The following is a 21240-nucleotide window of genomic DNA, read 5'->3' on the forward strand; positions in this document are numbered from 1 at the left end:
TCTACATACGGTGATCCCTGAATCTCAGGAAATTGGTAAATAAAGAAAACCAACAACTTTATGGCACTTTATCAGAGTTGTGCATGATAAAAATAAAAAAAAATGGAATGCACATATTCTTTCTTTGTGTTTATAAAAGCGAAACATCCCACATCCTTAAGTTCACTCATTTTTTTTTTCCGTACAAATTAATCCTATCAAAGAAGGCATATTGACTATCAAATGTTTGGTACACCAAAATGCTTTCACAAACATGCATGGTGGCCAGTAAGGGGTCCTAAAAGACTTTTATCTATTTCACACATAAATGGCCATGTATAAAAAAATTGATCCAAATGATTTCAGGAATGCCTTTCAGTATTATAAAAATGTTGCTGCTTGTTGGAAAATACACAAACAAACAAACAGACAGACAAGCCAAAAGCTCTTATCATTAACAACTGTGCAGGACAGTCTACAAGATGTCCCAAAATTCCCCAGTGGAGTGGGAGCAGTAAGGAAATACAAAATTTCTCCCACATGTTGGCCCACAAGAGAGAGACGGAGGAAGAAACAGGTGGACAGACAGGCAGACAGACGGACAGACAGACCGAGACTGGTGCACTTTCTCTTTCCAACCTGTGCTGCCTGAGACTGAAGAGCTTCATGCAGATGATAAGGTGCTAAAAAAAAAAAAGGACCATACTCCACTCTTCAGCAGTCTGACACTCGCACAGTACACACTGTTGTGTTCCCAGCACCAGGGGTAAAACACAATACATGGTCATTTTTTTGTACAAGCAAGAGTATAATTTTGGCAGATATATGGTTTTATTGGAAGAGAGAGCGATCCTATGATTAAATCCACTAGCAAAGTTATTTCTTGATTGGGAGAATTTAATTCAACATCCTCGCGTTGCAAAGTGGCCCAAAATGATGGCCTTCCCTACAGAATAACAAGCTTCAGCCAGTAGCAAACACAAGGTAACATTTTTGCCCCTCAGGTAATGCTTTGCACACATGCTAAACGAGATGAAAATGAAGTGCAAGAGAACAGAGCAGAAAAAGAAGGCCTTGCACAGATATGAATTTGTGGGACTACGAAGATTTCAGAGATAAGCCAGTGAGACCAAATCTTACAGAGATTCTTTTAAGAAAGTAGAACAAGATGGGGATTTTGTACCTCCATTCTCATTATGGTGCATGTGCATTCAAAGTCTTTGAACACAAGCAATGCAACAACAAACAGACCCTTACACAAATTTTAGTACAAAGGACTAACTAGCATTCAAAATGTGCATAGCTGCAACTGCCATTTACATTGCAACTGCATTATTACAGTTCTGGTCCAATCATAGATTACTGTTACATTCGTGTCCATGTGAATTTAATCCACACTTATTACGCCCACATCTATATTTGAACGGAAATGCTCATAATCACCTGTTTCACATCCTACCCACACACCTACACCGTACATGGATACTCCATCTATCACCCCCATATCCTCATCTGACGTCAGTGACGAGATTTTTGTACAGAAAGGAAGCAAACAGTCTCCACTTTCTCTGACTCAAAAAGAGCTCGCGACACTACAGATGGTTTCTTTCTAAAACTCGCAACGGAAGGAGAGAACTACAGACAAGATTTTGTGTGCGATGACGACGACGACGTACGATGACGCAGAACTTTGAAACAAGGACACTAGAAATCGAACATCTTTACAGAGAGGAGCAAGAACTGAAGCTCTTTGGACTTGTTCATAAAACGTCTGCCACATAGGTCCACTCATATCCTAGGCAGTACTGATGATAAACGCATCACCACCAAGCAGGCCAGACATAAACGGTCCAATGCAAACTTGTGTGACAGAATGCGCTCATTATTACCAAATGTCCATTCACTTTACTTCAGTGTATGCCTACCTTGTAATTTCTCTCTCCCATTATTTTCCAAGAGGACGAAGGTAAAAGAATAATTACAGTATGGAAGAAAAGCTTATCACGACTGTATGACCATTATGAATTACACAAAGCAGTGGGCCTTGAATTTAAAGGAGTTGTAATCTATTGCAAAATTAATATCATCATTAAATTCATAGATATCAACTGATTAATACGTCGCAATTGAAAAAAAAAGAAATAAATACAATCAATTCTAACACTCGGTCAAATACATATACAGTATATGACCCTGGACCCACAGTGTATTTTAGCATGTTGTACAAACATTTATCCGGAGCACAAATATTTCATTTCACTGTGTCGTATTCCTTCATTTTTGTGTTTTCTTTTCCCAACTCGTCCGAATCAAATTGGTTTCTGCACCTGATACATTGCATTTCACAACCTTCAAATCAAGATTGCTGCCATCTTCCAAGTACTCTCGGGGAATGGAAAGTGAACTCCATGATCGGACGTGATTTCACAAAATGTCTTCAAGTCTGTGTGTGCATAAGAAAATGAAGAGGAAAAACAGTCCATTGTCACTGTAATCCTGATGTTGAATCTCACAGAGCAACCTTTCCGTGGGTTTCTATCTAATTGTCCAGCCCTCGGTCCAGCCTTAGATGACCATCTCGTCAAGGATTGTCGGCCGCTCCACCTGTCTACGCCGGAGACTGCGCCGTATGCCATCGGCACGACGGTATGGCTCGTTTTTCAGATCTGCCGAATGGAAGGAAACACAACAATAGAGATGAGAAGATGAGATACACAAAAGAGGAATAAAATTCAAAGAATCCAACAGTCAAACAACTGCAACTGTTAATGTAACTCTGCACCAAAAGTTACCCTTTCTGTTTTGCTGTAATTAATCATATTCACAGTATGTTTCAGCCCACCCACCCCCTATCAAAAAAAACCCCCAAAATGTGCAAATTATCTCGTTTGATTTTTTTGAACAAAAATAAACACACTTTAATACATAAACCAACTATACCTGTACATATGTGTTAATTTTATACTACATAGTATGTATAACTATGATATAAAGAGATGATTATATATATATATATATATATATATTTGTTCTCTTTCATATTGTGTATATTCATAGTCAACTTAACATGCAAATCAAAATTCTTAAATGAACTTTCATCATTGGTTTCAGCTCTTTGGTATCTAATCAGGTAATCAGAAGGAGAAGTATAAAATGCATCTTTGCTCTAAAGAGCGAGAGAGAGTGAGAAAGAGAGAGAGAACAAGAGAACTGGTAGAGGAGCGATTTAACGATCAATTGGCCCCAGAGAGGGCGAGGCTTGAGGCCGAGATATACGGGCAAGCTGCATTCAGCCACTAGCATACAGGGAGCCTGTTAGAGCACTATGCCACAGGCACTCTACAGTATGTCCCCCAAAAAAATTACAATCGGATTTTTGCATTGATAACACCCAATATGATTTAACTGTCCAAATGCTACTTCAGGGTCTTAGAAATATAACATCTTAGCTATATTTTGCAGAAAACCCCATTCAGTTTAGTTTAGTGGTCACAGAGAAATGTGGATTATTGTAAAGTATGTCATGAGTCTGATTCTTCCAAGTTTAGCACCGGGATGCTCTTGGAACTGCATACTAATGTGTGAACACAACAGACAGAACTTGGAGGGAAGAGATTCCTGACATGCTCTACAAAATTCCTCATTTCTCTTTGACCACTGAAGCAAATCGAATGGGGTTTTCTGTAAGATGTGGCCAATGAGTTATAGTTTCATACGCTGAAATTGCGTTTGGATTGATTCACTATTTTTGAAGTTATCGTTGCGGAGGGTACCGTTGTAATTTTGGGGGGACATACGGTACAGGGAGCCTGTTAGAGCACTACACCATGGGCACTCTACAAAATCTCGACAGAAATATTGACCAGAGTAATGATCCATTAATCACAGTCAGAGACTAGAGAGAGGGGAAAGAGAGAAATGGGGAGAGAGAGCAGCTGTTTTGATATCGGAACGACAAATATTTGTTCTCTCACGGAAAAGTAAATTCGAGGCCAGATTAAAAACAGACATCTGGTTTTCAGGCCCATGCCAGTCTTCTTTACTGATTACTGCACTTCATAACAAAACAGGGCTACCTACGGTGTACGTAACTTAAAGGTCTGCTCTAAAAACAGGTCACATAATTGAACCAATGGATTAAAGTCTTTGCTGATTTGCTTCCCTCTCCCCCAACCAAACAAAGTCAATCAAGATGACTTTGCTGTTGTTGTTGTTGTTGTTCATGTCTTCTGTCAACAAGCTCACATGATTTCCAGTATTGAAAAAAGAAAACATGAAGAAATATTTTGGAAGGTATCTGCATAGAAAATCTGCACAGACAATACTCAGCATAGAAGTTCAGATTCACACATATTGTTAAAACACCCCACATCCCCTGATGATAAAAAGTTTTATCTTAAATTATATCCATGAACGTGAAAAGGATGATGGGAGATCTGTGCACATGATGAAAACAAAAACAAAAACTACCATCTACATCTAGCTGCATCAGCAAAAAATGACGTATGCTGTCACTGTTCATTCAAGGTCGTATGCCCAAAAGAAATCACTTCTCTTTTATGCTTCAGTTAATTCCGATGGTGTCCAGCATTTGATCTAAAGTGGAATCTATTTGATAGCCTAGAATCCTTCGCTACTATGGAATGAACCAAACTAAATACCGATAAGTCTATTAAAATGAAATGAGACCACACTACGATGAAGTGATGAAAAAGCAGGGGCGGATCCAGGAATTCCGTGAAGAGGAGGTGCCTTTGCAAAATTAAAGGGGGGGGGGTGCACAGACTCCCCTCCCCTTTTTTGTATTTCTTTTGTTTTAACCAAAAATAAAGAGGGGGCGGGCGCACGGTGCACCCCCCTCTGGATCCGCCACTGAAAAGCGTGGTGTATCCATGGAGCTGGTAGCTGATTGTATACCTTCTCAGTTTGAAGGTGTGTGTGTGTGTGTGTGTGTGTGTGTGGTTTGTTTGTTTGTTTGTTTGTTTGTTTGTTTGTTTGTTCTAAGGTGTGTGTATGTAATTGTGGTTGTGTATTGGAAGGTGGGGAGAGGGGGGAGGAGTTATGGAGAGAGTAAGGGGGGGGGGAGGGCATATTTCATTACGGCATGAGTGGCATGAAGCGTTTGGAATATTTGAAGGTAAATGCTTCGGGGAACCTAAAGTTGCTTCACACTGCTAATTGGAGAATGATGTTTATCTTTTGAGGCTTGTGATTACGGAGCATGAGGGTGTTCTAAATGAAATTCTGCTCATTCTCAGGTCTGCCAACATTCCCACATCCAAATCAGGCAGATTCCACACAGCAATCAGGGAGATATCAGTGTGTTACATGCATTTCAATGGGCGAAAATAATTCCAAAATCAGGGAGATTTTAAATATCTCTTATTCAGATACAAACAGATTTTGACATTTTCAGGGAAACTGCTGCAGAATCAGGGAGACTTGGCAGATCTGCATTCTAGATCTTCCAGGGTCAAGGAAAGCAGAAGCCAGGGTTGTTGTGGAGCAAAGGGAAGAAAAATATACTACATTTTGAAATTAATAGGCCTACATTACATCTCATTGCTGAAGATATCAACAGGAAACATGGAAATGCATGTAAACCCTAACTAGGCCGAGGGGGCCTCCGAGGCCCCCCCCCCCTCAACGTTTCGTGCAATGTATCGCTAACGTGAAAAGCTATCGCCGCGATGTTTCATGACTTTTTTCTTTCGAGTCTCCCGCATCTTTTGACACCAAATTTGCGATGCCCAGGGGCGCGGTTCCGAAGTTGCGCATAAATATGTATGTGCATGTCAGACCAAAAATTGCTCAAAAACGTGAATTCGTGTACAATTTCAACGCAAACTGTGTTTTCAGGCAAATTTCATAAAAGCATGATTATCTGGAGTTTTTATTGATTAAAATCAATTAACAACATATTTTCTTGTTCGGAACAAGAAAAAAAAAACAATGAAAAATATATAGTCGAAAAAACAAGGAAACACATAAGAAATTAAAAAAACAGTAAAATACTTAGGAAATTTTTTTCTGATTGCACAATTTTTTTCTCTTATATTTGCTAAGGACACTAAAAAGAATATTTACACAAAAAATGCGCCTGTTTTGAGCTTTATTTAGTGATTTATACCAAATTGTCTGATTTCATGCATCATTATGCATAAATTAGCATAATTTAGCATAAACAATAATTTCAAAAAAAATTAACTTCATGGTACTTTAGATTACGTCATAGGCAATGTGTGTGCCAATTTTCGTCGCGATCGCGCGGTCGACGGCCGAGAAGTTGCGCATAAATATGTATGTGCATGTCAGACCAAAAATTGCTCAAAAACATGAATTTGTGTACAATTTCAACTACCTAAATAGCCCGGCCCAGTTAGGGTTAAGTCATTCCAAATGGGTACAGGGAGGGGTCTGCCAAAAGTCTATGACAATCTTGAAATCTTGCAGGTAATAGGATTGAAACTGATTGCAGTTTATTTCAATTATTTGCTTTGAATTTCAATAAAATCAAACATAAGTGGAGAGCTCCAGTACGTTTTTCAACCTTTAGAATATTTGGAAAGCAGTGAGTAGAGCGATCATTTAACTTCAGTTTGCTTGCTTAATAAATCGCTCTTGAAAGTGCTGGTAAACATTTCAAGAATGGTTGATTTCAGCTTGACAAACTGCTATAATTTCTTGATAAAACTGAGTGTTTGCACTCAAAATTTCATTAAAAGAGACTCAGGATTAATGATGACACCAAATGCTCATGAAAGTATGGAATTTTGTTTTTCATTTCAATAAACATTGGAGGAACAGCAATATAGTGTGGTGCCATGAAAGAAAAGAAAAAACATTTGTGGCAAATATGAGACTTGTAAATTAGTAGGCCTCTGCCCAATGTAACTGCTGTAATATCAGTGAATTTTTAAAGATGTTTAGAGCACAAGACAAAAAAAAAAATGGCTAGTTCTTTGAATGTTGTTTAATGACAGGCTTGAAGAATGCAACACTCGCTTGATGGAGGTTTAAATCCTCCGTTTCTGTCAGCCAGACTACACTGCCAACGTGGGATTTGAAAGCATCGGCGGTGCGGAATTGCGACTTCCGCAGGCGTTCGTGACCGCGGCGACCCCTGCGTTAAGGGGTTTGCTGCCGTGAAAGATACATTTTGTTAAAAGAAAAATGAATGAATAAAATAAAATCTGTGGGGGGGATGACGTGGTCCCAGTTTTCAGTTCCACAAACGGCATTAAGTCTTTGCCATGAGAACATTCTTTAGACAGAGAGATTATGGAATTATTTTGTTCAGACACAACCACGAAGTTCAAGGGTGGTTGCTCTAATCTGAAAAAATCTTCTTGGGGGAAGAAAAAAAATGTTTCAGACTTTAATGTCAATTGAAAATGAAATGTCTAGAGGTGGGATTTTGTGCCAAGTCAGACTTCATCGAATGTCAAATTTCACCTCCCTCGACTGCTTAAGCCCACAAGTCAGAATGTTTCCAAACTAATCTATCATCATCCATCAGTACTGGTGGGGGGAAAAAATCCCACTTGCTCTGGCAGGAGAAAAGAAAAGGGAGAACAATAGAGGTTGCACAAAATAGTACAGTGCAACCTATATTGATTTAGACGTTCGCATAGCCTTGAACTCCCATAAATATTGCCTTGTTAACCCTTCATATCGTTTTGAGAAGCTCAAAGAATATCAATTTTACAAGTTCTTGTTAGAAGTAACAATAAGACACCGCACAAATAATGGCATTATTGTCTGATATTTCTTTCATATCAAATAATTTCTGTTTCTTTTTACAGCTTTATGGGGACAACTTGCTACAATGGAAGGAGTTGACCTTTCATCTCACTTGCTCAATTTCATATCACACTATATAATCCATCACAAGGACAAAATTCTGTTTGATACTTGGTATTGCCATCCTGCAAAAGCATTTAGAGATGAAATGTGAGCTACAACATGACTGGCATTTTTACAAGCTTGTACTGCTGGATGGTGTATCTACTTACTCCTGAATATCACTTGTCATTTTGTCAAAATCTTCTTGAATTATTGCAGAGTAACAAAATAAACAGCCCACTATCAGTTGTTATTTGTCACTATCTGACATTTTCGTCTTCCTTCTTTTGTTCTTTTTTCCTTTCTTTTTATGAATCTATTTATTTTTATCTATTTATTTATCTATCTTTCTATCTATCAATTAATTAATTAGTCAATCAATCAATCAATCAATTCATTCATTCATTCATTCATTCATTCATTCATTCAGATATTTATTTATTCATTTATTTATTTAAGGGAGGATTCTATGAAAAATATGATGTTTACAACTTCTTCTTCTTGTTCTTTTATTTTCCTTCCTTTTTTTTTGGGGGGGGGGGGAGGAGTTTATAGCAAAATATGATGTTTACAACTTGCTCCCGTAATTTCTATTTTTTCTTATATCATGGCTGGCCTGTCATGTAATGGTTTGCCCTGCGTGGCAACATTTTTGTTTTTAAAAAAAAAGAGTGAGAAAAAATGGCAAGTGCAGCACAGCAAGCACATTGACACTTTTATGTAAAGCATAGTTAGGTTTAATATATACGACATTTCTACAGAGAAGACAAAGGTTTACGAAAAGAAATATTGATCATAGAAATATAGAGGTTGACAAAAACTGCAGAATCAAGGAAAGATTTTCACAAAGTATGATCATGATGCATAAAGACAGAGTGAGAAAGATTCTGATGGATTCAAAATTGTGGCCATCTAATTTCTAATGTCTCAAGATGTGAAATACACATGATTGTAGATATTGACAATGCTGCCTTTTACTACTGGTCCTTTTAATACCTACAAGTAGCACAAATGAAATTATTACACCGTATGCTTGTGAGGTGAAGAGTGAAAATGAAAATTAGGGCATGGATTAGCGTATACTATTTGTTATGTTCAATTGAAAAGTGATTACTGTAGTAAAATAGCTTACCGAGCTTGTCTTAAAGCTGATCAATAGAGCAAGCGGGATATCAAAATTCAGAATCAAAAAAAGGAGGTGAAAACAGGGCGGGCGCAGGTTACCACGAACAGAAAAACAAAACAAAATAAATAAGACATGCAAAACGGTTAGCCCAAAATAAATACAGACAGGTTAACATCAAACTCATCCGACAGCAATTTCAAAGGGCAAAATTGCACTATCAGCAGTGATGCAGGGGACTGTGTATGAACCACGGCAACAATTTGGACCTCTCTCACTTCCAAATACTGCAAAGAACTTGACTAAAAAAACAAACGAACATAAATTTCAGTCCTACATTTTATTAAAGCATCACAGCAATGGAATCTCAAAATCTTTACTTAGTGCGGGCATGTGATTGTCTTCGCAAATGATTAAGTTTCTCTTCCCAAGCCTCTCGTTTGAGTTAACGGCCCGAGGAAACTTGCGAGGAGGATCTGGATCTGGTTGTGCGCCTAAAATTGTAGACTATGCAAATCGTTGAGAAATGTCATGGGTCATGTGACCATACTTTGCAAGATTGCACGTTGCACATGGTGTTTGTATCCATATCCAAAGAAATCAAAGCAAAAACTTTTCAAAGTTTGAAGCCTCAAAATGATTCATTGTAATGTGCGACATGCCATCAACATGAACAGGTAATTGAAATTACCGATGATAGTGGAGTTTTTGCCCTTTAAATACCAATTATACGGAAATTTCCATGAACTGGATTAGCAGAGTTATGTAATCACACATGTTTGCATGTTCATGCATCCAAAATAGGCAGTTTGGGGCAGTAATGAAATGCAGAGATAATATGTACATCAACCAGAACCCCACAACTTCAATATAAAATGTTGATAAAGTTTTGACACAGTGTATTTCTTTTTCTTATAGATGAAACATTAACATATCAATATTTGACAGAATAGTTCAAATGTTTCAGAAGTCAGGGATTATGAATAGACCATTATGGAGCACCAAGAAAACTTGTAAAATATTTATTTTTGACCCATTAAAAAAAATTATAAATCAACAGAACAAAGGAGACTACATGTACAATAAAACCAATACCCAGTTCTCTGTTTGTAGAAGATCAAATAAAATTTTGAAAATATTCACTGTACATCAAAAAGACTACCCTAAAGAAGTATAAATCCCTTCATGCCCCCTTTTGGCAGAATTAAATTTTGAAACACATGCAATGAAATATGATTATCTGAAGTTGCCTGCATTTGCACATGAATGAAAACATGCATGTATACACACAAAAATCTATATTATGAAAGAAATTCTGATATAAACTGAGATCTTTTCTCCTGTTCTTGACAGATTGTGTATGGTAACAAGGCAAAACGAATATCATGCAGTATTGTATTTAATACATGCAGGCATATGCTTTGGATGATTGGGACAAAACAGCCATATTCTTGGTACATCTGTCTCATTTATCTGCAGATGTTAATAAAGCAATCATCTATATTGAAAAGAGAATGCTACACACAGAGAAAATCCTACATTTTGTATTTGTAGGGAGTATGTTGTAATGCAGAATAGTGGAAAGGCACTATCTAATAATCAGCTATTCTTACAGTGTACTACCAAGTAACTGAGTTTAAACATCACTGCATGCATTACTTCGCTCATTCATGTATTTTCTTTCTTTGTGTGTGTGTGTTTGTGAGTGTGTGTGTGCTTGTAGTTATCTTTCTGGCTTGTATTGATTCCAATGAAATCACACTGAATACCTTTGATAATTATATCAAAATGCAGTTTCTGCATGCATACATGCATTTCATTTACGATACATCATTTAAATCCCTATTATTCATTCCTCGCATTCACTAAAAACTGCTGAAAACATGACTGTACTGTTCTACAAAGCATCACTGTATTCAACCAGAATAAGATGCAACATGTAAAAACACTTACTATAATGGATACACTTTATCATAATCTCTCTGAAAAAATGTTGTGGGGGGCTGGTTGGGAGGGGGTGGGGCATTTCATACCTTAATACTAATCTAAACATTGAGCACAGGTGCCCTCTAGACGACTAGATAATTTGTACATTTATTTCGGCGGGACATTCAGGGAAATACATTGTACTATACAGCGCTGGTCCATTCTACAAGGACTCTAAATGCGAATTTTTATTGCAGGCTATACGGCCAAGGAAAACAGAGGTACATTGTAAATATATACATGGCAGGGATTGGATTTTAATCATATTTTTGAGACCTGTTGCTTGCCCATTCGTCCAGATCCCGACGGCAATGAGTTAAAGAGCAAATAAACTGCATTTCTTATTTATCCTGCATCTACTGTGTATATGAAATCATACAATCACATCAAAATACTTGCTAGAAAAGTTATCTCTTGTAAACAAACGCAAATAAAAAACAAAACAAAATAATAACAGATACAATTCGTACATCCAGATGAAACAATTCTCATCTGACAGCTTTCATTACCACACAGTTTACTGATATGCCAACATTGGCATGAATTATACAAGAATTTCCTTGCTAGCACCCTTCCCCACCCCTCAAAAAAATGAAGAGGAAAGAATATAAGACACCTGAAGACCTGAATGGAATCTACCAACACAAAATATTATCTTAATTGATGCTTATTTGATGAGCTACAAGATATCAGCTGTTAATGCAGAAAACTTTTTTTTTGTTTCAATGTACTCCTTCTAATGATGATCATAAAATAAACGCCCTTAACTAAATTTGCAATGAGTTTCCCTTTTCCAATTTTTCAAGCCTTCAAAAACAAAAAGGAAATGAAGCATGCTTGTCCTGATATAAACTTAAATGCCAAACATCAAATCTATTTGCTGCAAAATTTGATTTTTGGGGGGTCTGTTTGCGGTGTGTGTGTGCGTGTGTGCGCGCACCAGCACAAGAAAAATGGAATGAACTGGCAAAACCCTCTATTAATTCCTTTGATCACCAATGCACAAGATAATGTAAAATTAATTCATTGCAAACAGAAAAACATACACACACACACACACATACACACACATATATACAATAAATAAATTTAAAAAAAGGTATTGTTAATTCCCTGATTTCTTCATAGTTTCACTGGTAATGACTTTGCAGAACTTTGCTAACCGCTGAAAACAAAAATGAACCCAAAAGTTAAGATAAAGTCCCCGCCCCCATGATGGCGATGGAGAGCAATGAAGGCAAAAACAAAATACGCCCCCAAAATGATCGAAATAATGTATTTATATCAACCTTTCCCCACTGGGAGTGACAACTGCCATCAAATTGAAACCAGCTATTTTTAGGTAAAGAAAAGACAGGAAAGATTTTGTAGACAAGAAACAAAAAAAAAAAAAGAAACTAAACAAAAGATAACATTTATATTTTATCAAGGACACTGCCTGATATTCAATGATAAGGGAACTTATAAAAAATGCATTTTCAATATACATTACACGTCTATTCCAACCAACAATTTTCTCAACAAAATGATATTTCATTCCATTTTGCTTGGTCTTATGCAACAGAAATCATTGGAGCTACCTGCACTGTTCCACAGTAAATTCCCATTGTGTTATAAAGATAGCAAAATGCAGAAGAGTTCTTGATAATAAAAATATCTGGGAGTTCTTACTGATTATGTCATTAATACCGCATTTTGATTAAAATTAAAGGGAACTGAAACCCAAATATATTAATTGTGAAGTGAGACTGAATGGATTAAAGATCTATAACTTTTAGATTGTCTGATTTTCCTCAAACTTCACTGATGTATTCTGCTAATATTTCTGCATTCACCGGATCCACACATTTGGGTTTCATTCCCCTTTAATGCTTTTCTTTCTTTTCAAGAGCTTTCTCTATTCTTCATTTCTTGTCATTTGAACATACTTGTGCAAAAGAAGAAAAAAACAATATCATGCTAGCCTCATAATTCCCACAGGCTTTTGACATCATTTATTTTTACATGCATTTCACACATTTAGTAGGTGCAGGGGAAAAACCCTTCATGTTAAAATGTTGAGGTGTGTTGTCGTCAGTTTGTAAAGGCCACTTTCAGCTGCTTTAAATCAATGCTAAAAGTGTACATGCAGGAAACCAAGTGAAGGAGGTACAACTTGTAACAGCAAAGATAGCTGAACTTCCATATCTTTCCACAAAAAAAAAAAATATATATATATATTAGTGGCTCTTGATTATATCATAAATGGGGGAATAGAATATAAATATGATATATCATATTCTTTTCTTGGAAATCACCACAATGGTTGGTTAATTGATAATATGTATAAAAGGAGATACAATACACAACTGTGAATACATATGTATGAATACTTTATCCATAAGTTTAAATTCATATATATTCGTATTCATATGTTCAGTGAGTAAGCATATGTTACACACAGTATACCATCACTGACCGTTGTAATACCACAGTCTATAATATCAGTAAGAGCTCCCTCTTTAGTTAGTACATGAACATTAAAGCAGGGCATGCGAGCATTCACGACCTCGGGTTCGAAACCGGCACCTACCTGAGATGATGTTTTCGATGGCGCCGTCCGAGACTTCCTTTGGTCCTTTCTCCTTGTTCATGTACCGGCTTTCAAGCTCAGCTACGACTGCAGCCTAGAGGGGATAAATAGTAAGCAAATAATCAACGTTGGTGAAGGTGATGGGACAAACTATCACTTCTGAGGCGATCTGGATGTAGCTATCTTTCCGAAGCGCAGCTGAGGAAAGATAGCGTACACATTCAGATCGCCGAGGAAGTGATAGTTTGTCTCATTGCCTGAAACTAAAAGTTGATTATTTGCTTTATATTCCACATCTAGGGTCCTAGAAATTCCCATTTTATTCCACATCTGAAACCGTTTTAGCTGTCTTTAGGTATCCTTAGGGCAAAGGTTACGTGTGCGCGTAGAGGACAAAACGATGAATTTGCTGCGCGCACTGCGCGGCACCGAAGTCAAAGTGCGTTGCACTGTGTACTATCAAGTGACCTAGGTCACATGACAGTCCACAGTGCAACGCACTTTTATTTTCGCGTGTACTCATCTTGCGTTAGGACTGTGTGGACTGCGTGGAGATCAGCGAAACAAAAGGGACTATCAACATAGAGTGTAACAAACTTTTCTTCTCAGCTGATAGTGATGGGCAAAACTACGCTTCATCACGAGATCAGCTCTGGACCAATCCTATTGCAACATTCTTAGTATGTGGAATATAAACATGAATATTTCGACATTTCATAGAAATACATTGTAGCTGAGATGACTCTCGCAGAGCAGAGTTTACAAACGGGTACGAGGGAAATTGCTTTAAAGAATGCTGCAAAATGTTGCCATTGTTGCAAAGTGCATGGATGAAGAAAATGAAAATATGCAAAGTTACAGCAAGAAAGTTATCAAAACCCCCCAACTCAGGAAATGCAATAATATATTCTTCTCTCACATAAAGTTGTGTATCCTATTCTTTCCATGTTGTAAAAAACTCTTAGTGTACCACGGAGTGTATACCCCATGTGCTACATTATTGTGAGACTGCAACACATGATGAGCACTTTTGGAAAACATTAGCTTTTTTTTAAAGTCATGTATCTCTTTACAGAAGCATTTATGCTAGAAATGCTGTTATCAATGCAAAGTTGCTGAGAAATTTACAAGCTTTGCTGTGATGTAAGCGACAAACCTACATTGTATATGAACATACAGTTAATACTGTAAAAGTGGATATTTTTTGCGCGACTAATTTTTTTGCACTTGGCTGGATAAGAAGAGTTTCATATATGTTTTTTAATTCCGTGGAATACAGACATCAACTACTGGAACATATGATGCATCATGCGTTACCCTGGAATACCGTAGTACCCCGTGGTACCACGTTGTGTAGCACCACCTCATGTCCAATCGAGGACAGGCGCAGAGAAATGCATGCACTGTGTGTGCGTATACATAGTCATTCCCATGCCACTGCATGTTATACCATGCATGCATATATATGGCACGCTGTGCTAGCAATAGCTTGTACTTCGGTGCAGTGCAGTGCAGTGGCTAGTGCTTGCTAGCTCCAGCACCAAAATAATTTCCACGTTTTGGCAACCCAGGGTACAACCTTTAAAAAAAGAATAATTCAACAAATGGTTGATTTTTATTTGGTACCCTGGGATACCATTTATGTCATCGTATGGCAAGCAAAACTATTTGTGTGCTTTTATTTTCGCACTCGTTTCGCAAAATGCGCGAAACTTTCAACACTGTAAAAATGTTCACTTTCACAGTACGTTGAAAACATCATCAAGTTGGCCCACAAGAAGACAATACACAGCTTCTGATCAAAAGCTTTATAAAATTGACCAATAAATTCAAGCAGTTGCAGAGAGAATGCACACAATAAATGTAGAGTAGCACTCCAAAAGATACAACTTCCCATTTCATTTTCTTTCTTCCTTTTTACCTGATTTTGCCTGTCCTTTCTTGTCTTCTGGGCAGCTGCAATGTTGGCCGCTGTGTCCTTTTGTGCTTGCTGCAAATAGCAGAGGGAGAAAACAAGATGAAAAAAAAAATATGAAAATACAGAGTAACCTGTTAAAGACTAATCCCAAGTTACAATATACTTGGGCAGGTTTCTATGAAAAATGAATGCTGTAGCAAAATCAGCCGTACTCAGCGGGTTAACATGAAAAACTGTCCATAAAACTCACAATTAATAGAAAAGGGTTAGTTTTTTCTAGAGAAGATAAGACATAAATATGTTCCTTTGCTTCTACTTCACTTTGTACATCTCACTCTATTATCTGTTGTATGATCACAAACAAAAGTGGTGATAACAGTCAAATGCTCTACTGTTGGTGGGCAAAAATAACGCAAATTATACAGTTCAAGGCACAACATTCCAATTTCTTTCAAGATGTTTTATGAAATTACAGATGATTTAGCACAATCCAAAACACAAGACATGAAAAATACTGATATATTACTCTTTTTTTGCTCTGCAAGGCTAACTCACATCAATTTTATTATCCTTTTAAACAAACCACAAACATATATCAGGGCTCGACACTAACGGTGGCCCGGTGGCCCGGGGCCACCAAAAATGAAAGTCGGGCCACCAAATTTCAGAAAAGGGCAAATTTGGTGGCCCACCTCGGGCCACCAAAATTTTTTGAAAAGTGTGTCAATAAATTCGTAACTTTTTTTGCGCCGGAAATGCATAAATGCATGCAGTGAGTGTGCGACTCATCAAAAAAAAAAGGACTTTTATCAAAGTTCTTTTTTTTGGGCCACCAAATTTTTCTCTCGGGCCACCAAAAATTTGAAATTGATGATTTTGGTGGCCCCATCGGGCCACCGAAAAATAAAGTTAGTGCCGAGCCCTGCATATATGTATGAATAAAGGCTAAATACCTTTTCCCTTTCCATGATGCACCCCTACTGCCTGCGACAATCTTTTCATAAATAATTTGAATAATGCTGATAGCATTTCCATCCAATTTAATAATACATTAGAAAATGAATTTTAGCTTTTCTTTAATAACAACACCAAGATTGTGATAGACTCAAGTCAAAGGAGGTACATTCCCTTTCTCACAAATTTGATCTTGGCTTTACACTGTTTACATTTATTTCTATACACATGCACAAGAGGGAAGAATTTTACTCTTAATAAAGATAAATTTGACTTGCTTTCAAGGGTGTAGATGGATAGGATTCATACCAGAACATGCTGGCTTAGATGGTAAAGACTGATTTCATTACCTGTATTTTTCTCCTCTGTTCATTCTCGATTTCTGCTTTCTGTAAGAAGTGAAAATATGTGTAAAAACATCATTTTTTTTTTCTTTCAAATCACAGGAACAAATATGAACATTGTGTTTCTTAGCATGAGAAATTTATTTCAGGGCTGTATTGTGAACAAAGCAAGCAAGCAAGCAACAACAACAAAACCAAAAATATGTTTCTCTTGATTTTACATGAGAAATTATTTAAAAATCAGTATCACTTCACTGGTTAAACAAAGTAAATATCCTTCTGCGATTACCACTGTGATTGTGTAAGTACAAACATGTTGGATGGCACTGTCTATCATACATGAGACTGCCTATGATTTATTTATCTTTAACCCTAAAAGGGCCGGGGGGGGGCGGAATCCGCCCCCCCCCTCAACGTTTCGCGCTATAATTCTGTAACACGTGAAGGCCTCATCGCGAGGCTTCTTGACTTTCTTCGTTCAAGTCTCGCGCAACTTTTGAGACCAAATTTGCAACGTCCGCGCATACTTTTGCGAAGCCACGCCCATTTTTGTAACGGAATGTCGCTCCAAAACGGGCACAATTTTGTGATTTTGTGTACATTTCCTATGGAAAACAGTGCTCTGTCATGAAAGGCATAAAAACCTGATTATTTTTACAATTAATCACTTTCATTGATTAATTTTGTGCTAATTATGGTAGAAAAGTGGTCAGTGACAATTTCCAATGAAAAAACAAAGAAAAAACAAAAGTTGAAAAACAGAGAAATACATAAGAAATTCTGAAAACAATAAAATACATAAGAATTGAAATGAGTTTTGGAAGTTTTTGTGATGTACAATTGTTGAATATGCTAAAACAGATTTACAGATCAAAAATTAGACTCTCAATGCTTTTAATTAAGCTAAAATATCACCTTGAGCTTAATTTGCATAATTAATTAATTAAAATGAGAAATTGATTGTTTCAAAAAATCTTATAACACAATCTTGTAGATTATGACGCGGGTCTCACGCATGCAAAATTTCATCGCGATCGCACCACCGATGGCCAAGATCTCGGGGGGGGGGGGGGGGGTCTGAGCATAGCCCGTCTGAGCATAGCCAAAAAAGCCCGGCCCCTTTAGGGTTAATGTTTCTGATATTTGCTGTTCATTTACTAGTTTCATATGCCCATATCCATTAACTGTTTTTTTTTTTTTAAATTTGAATTACAGTTTGCAAGAGAAACTTTCTGTTCAGTAGACTCACATCCTAGACTCTAATATAACACACAAAGTGCTAGACACACAAAATTTCGTTTGGCTGCTGCAGCAGATTATCTTCCATGTCTGATTTTTCTTTTTTCCCAACAATTTACCGGTTGCTCTCATAATCTGAAATCATTCTGCCATTGTTGTGTTAGTTTCATTTCTTAATTCGAAACTGAAATGCTCAATCACTGGCGGGAACTTGCTTGTCGTAGACACAATATCATCTCTAATACACCCATATGTGACCCGCTACAACAAAAGGATCTTAAAGTCGCTGGCGGGTGAGCCGAGAAAATCAAGTTTGAAGTCAGAACACCAAAATCTGTCAAAACGTTCGGATTTCTGTTTTTACATAATTTTGTGGTCTAATGTATCTTCTATCATCTGCCGAAATTTCGAAGCTAAATGATCAAAGGAAAGGCCAGAAAATAGCATTTTTCTGGGCCATGCTTGGCTCGCCCGTCAGCAACTTAAGGATCCTTTTGTTGTAGCGGGTCATATATTTTGTTTGTAACACAGAAAGAGTTAATCTGATGAAGATGGGGGGGGGGGGGGCAACGGGTGTGGTTGGTAGGAGGAGGGATAGAGGGAAGAAAGGGGGAGGGGTGGGGAGGTTGGGTTCCTCTCCCATGATTGGGGGGAGCGAGACTCACCTTGAAAGCGATGGAGAATCGGAGGAATAGAGCAAAGAAGGCACTGGGGGGCAAGGTCTTGGGGTTCTCACCGAAGTATCCCACCACTTCGCTGAACGCATCCTGATGGGAGACAGAGAAAGGTAAGACAAAACATATGATGCAGATGGAGTATGCATGGATATACCATCCCAGTCCGTTTCAAACATTTAACACATAAGTCTAATTTCTATTAAAAAAACTCACAGAGATTCTAGCAGAACATTACATAATATACAGTGTACAATGTATGTACCTGGTCACTGAATAAGTGCTTTACAGTGAATGTATAGCTGTACCATGTACTTGAAATAAAGCAAAACTATCAAACAAAGCAAAGTCATATCTCCATTTTCACTAGATTTCTTGTCTACAACAATACTGTCTGGTGGAGAATTTCCCTCCTTAGTATATTTTGTAATATAAATCTCACTGAAAAACAGCAAGGTGAAGAAATTTAGCACTAGACTTCCCCACAGATCTGATCACATACATAAGCACATGTAAAACACATGATTGACTGAAATTCTCACCTTTCAATTCTCACCTCATCTAATCTTGCAAAAAAAAAAATTTCCTCCACAAATGCACTGCCTAAACTGGCCTGCTTTTATTGATGTGAGCATCCAATGAAATATGAAACTACTGCACTTAGAACTGCTCAGAAATGATTAGTTGAAATCACTGCAAATGGTGGCTAAAAACAAATACTAAACTTTTTTTTTGTGTGCTTGAGATGTATTGTTTCCCTTTTCCTTTTTTTTTTCTCAGTGTTTATAAGAGTGTGTTACACTTACCAAACACAACAATCATAAAGTGAAGCAAACATATTATCTTATTTTTTATTTCTCATCAAGGAGGAGGATTTGGGGGGAGGAAGGACGTGATTGAGATTTCTTACCCTTGCATGCTTGAGATCATTCTCTAGCTTCTTGACCTTCTCCTCGTTGTTGAGGAGAAAGTCGCGGAGGAAGTGGTTGTCGCTCTGCTGGGCGTACTCCCGCTTACACAGCTGGATGCCGTGCGTCAGGGCCCCAATGTCCGCTATCAGATTCTCCAGTGAGACTGAGGGGCAATCAATCAATTGATAACTCAATACAGACCAACAGATTGATAGATAGATAGATAGATAGATAGATAGATAGATAGATAGATAGATAGATAGATAGATAGATAGAAAGACAGATAGGTACGTATGTAGGTAGATATACACTGTATAGACAGGTACATTGTAGATAGGTAAATAGATATATAGGTACAATTAATGGATAGGTAAGTATTTAGACACATACATACATACATACATACATACATGTACATAGGTAGATAGATAGATATATAGATATGATAAAATGGATAGACAGACAAGTATTTAGATAGGTAGATAGACAGAAAGAGATACACTCTGTAGGCAGATAGATACTGATAGACAATTAGGTAGATAGACAAATACCACAAGATAAATAGGTAGATAGAAGGCTACTGGAACTAGCTGAATAGATGAATAGATAGACAAGTATTTAGATAGGTAGATAGACAGAAAGAGATAGGCAGATAGATACTGATAGACAAATAGGTAGATAAAAGGACAATTAGGTAGATAGACGGACAGATAGATAGATACTGTATATGAATGGATAGAAATTTAGACAGATACACCATGAGATAAATAAGTAGATGTTATAGATAGATACAAAACCATTGTACCAGTACTAGATGAATAGATAGGTACATTGGGAAATAGATGAATAGGCGAATAGACAGATAGAGGTATGGAGGTGGCAGAAGACTGCACACAAGTCTGAATGTCCCTACCTTATATTCTAGGCTTTATTGCGAAAATTTTATATGGTAGGATGTTTTGTGATACAACTAACCTACACATATGCATCAAATGTGATATCTTGAGCATTTTTTAAATCACTGCTCCCAAAGGTAAACAGGATTGTTAACCTGTTGAGGATGAGCTGGTTTTGCTACAATATGCATTTCCCATAGACACTTACCCAACTATACTTGGGACTAGTCTTCAACAGGTTAAAGGGATGGGGGAGGGGGTGATATATTCTCTATTTATTGATGGTTTGTTTCAAGACATCTCCATCAATGGGTGGAAAAATCACCCAAACCCATGCACAAATCTAGATATTGAATGCAGTAAGAGTTAAAGACCAGGGCCCTGTTTCATAAAGCTGTTTGTAAAGTTACGAACAACTTATGAGCGACTGGTGATCAGTTCTGATGTGCTATACTAATCAGAATTTCCATAATTCAGCACAAGAACTGATCACCAGTCGCTTGTAAGTCGTTCGTAACTTTACAAACAGCTTTATGAAACACACCCCAGGTAGTGTGGGCATACCATGGAGAGGGAAGGCTGGTCCGGCTCAGATATATTCAAGAATCTCTGTAGTGAATTGTGTTCAGTTTTATCACTGATCTTTATAAAAGTACACACATAGCCAAAGAACCTCGACTACAGTTGTCAGTTACTGATGAGCATACCCTACGATACACAGCCATACGTATTCGAATGTGGTATTCGAATGTACCAATAGGGCAGTGAATGAAGATCAATTCAATCACACCACCCATGT

The 21240-nt window shown here is 37.4% G+C and overlaps 1 protein-coding gene across 1 annotated transcript in view; it reads right to left on the minus strand.

The window, feature by feature from the left end:
- Positions 1-2185: 2185 nt before the first annotated feature.
- The window catches only part of LOC140243552 (formin-like protein 2), a 200773-nt gene continuing 181718 nt past the window's right edge, over positions 2186-21240 (minus strand). The window contains 6 exon segments of the mRNA XM_072323222.1: positions 2186-2645; positions 13506-13599; positions 15427-15495; positions 16728-16766; positions 18626-18727; positions 19545-19708. Coding sequence (XP_072179323.1) covers positions 2545-2645; positions 13506-13599; positions 15427-15495; positions 16728-16766; positions 18626-18727; positions 19545-19708 — 569 coding nt within the window. The 3' untranslated portion in view covers positions 2186-2544.

Source organism: Diadema setosum, chromosome 20 (assembly GCF_964275005.1).
Source record: "Diadema setosum chromosome 20, eeDiaSeto1, whole genome shotgun sequence".
Classification (NCBI taxonomy): Eukaryota; Metazoa; Echinodermata; class Echinoidea; order Diadematoida; family Diadematidae; genus Diadema; species Diadema setosum.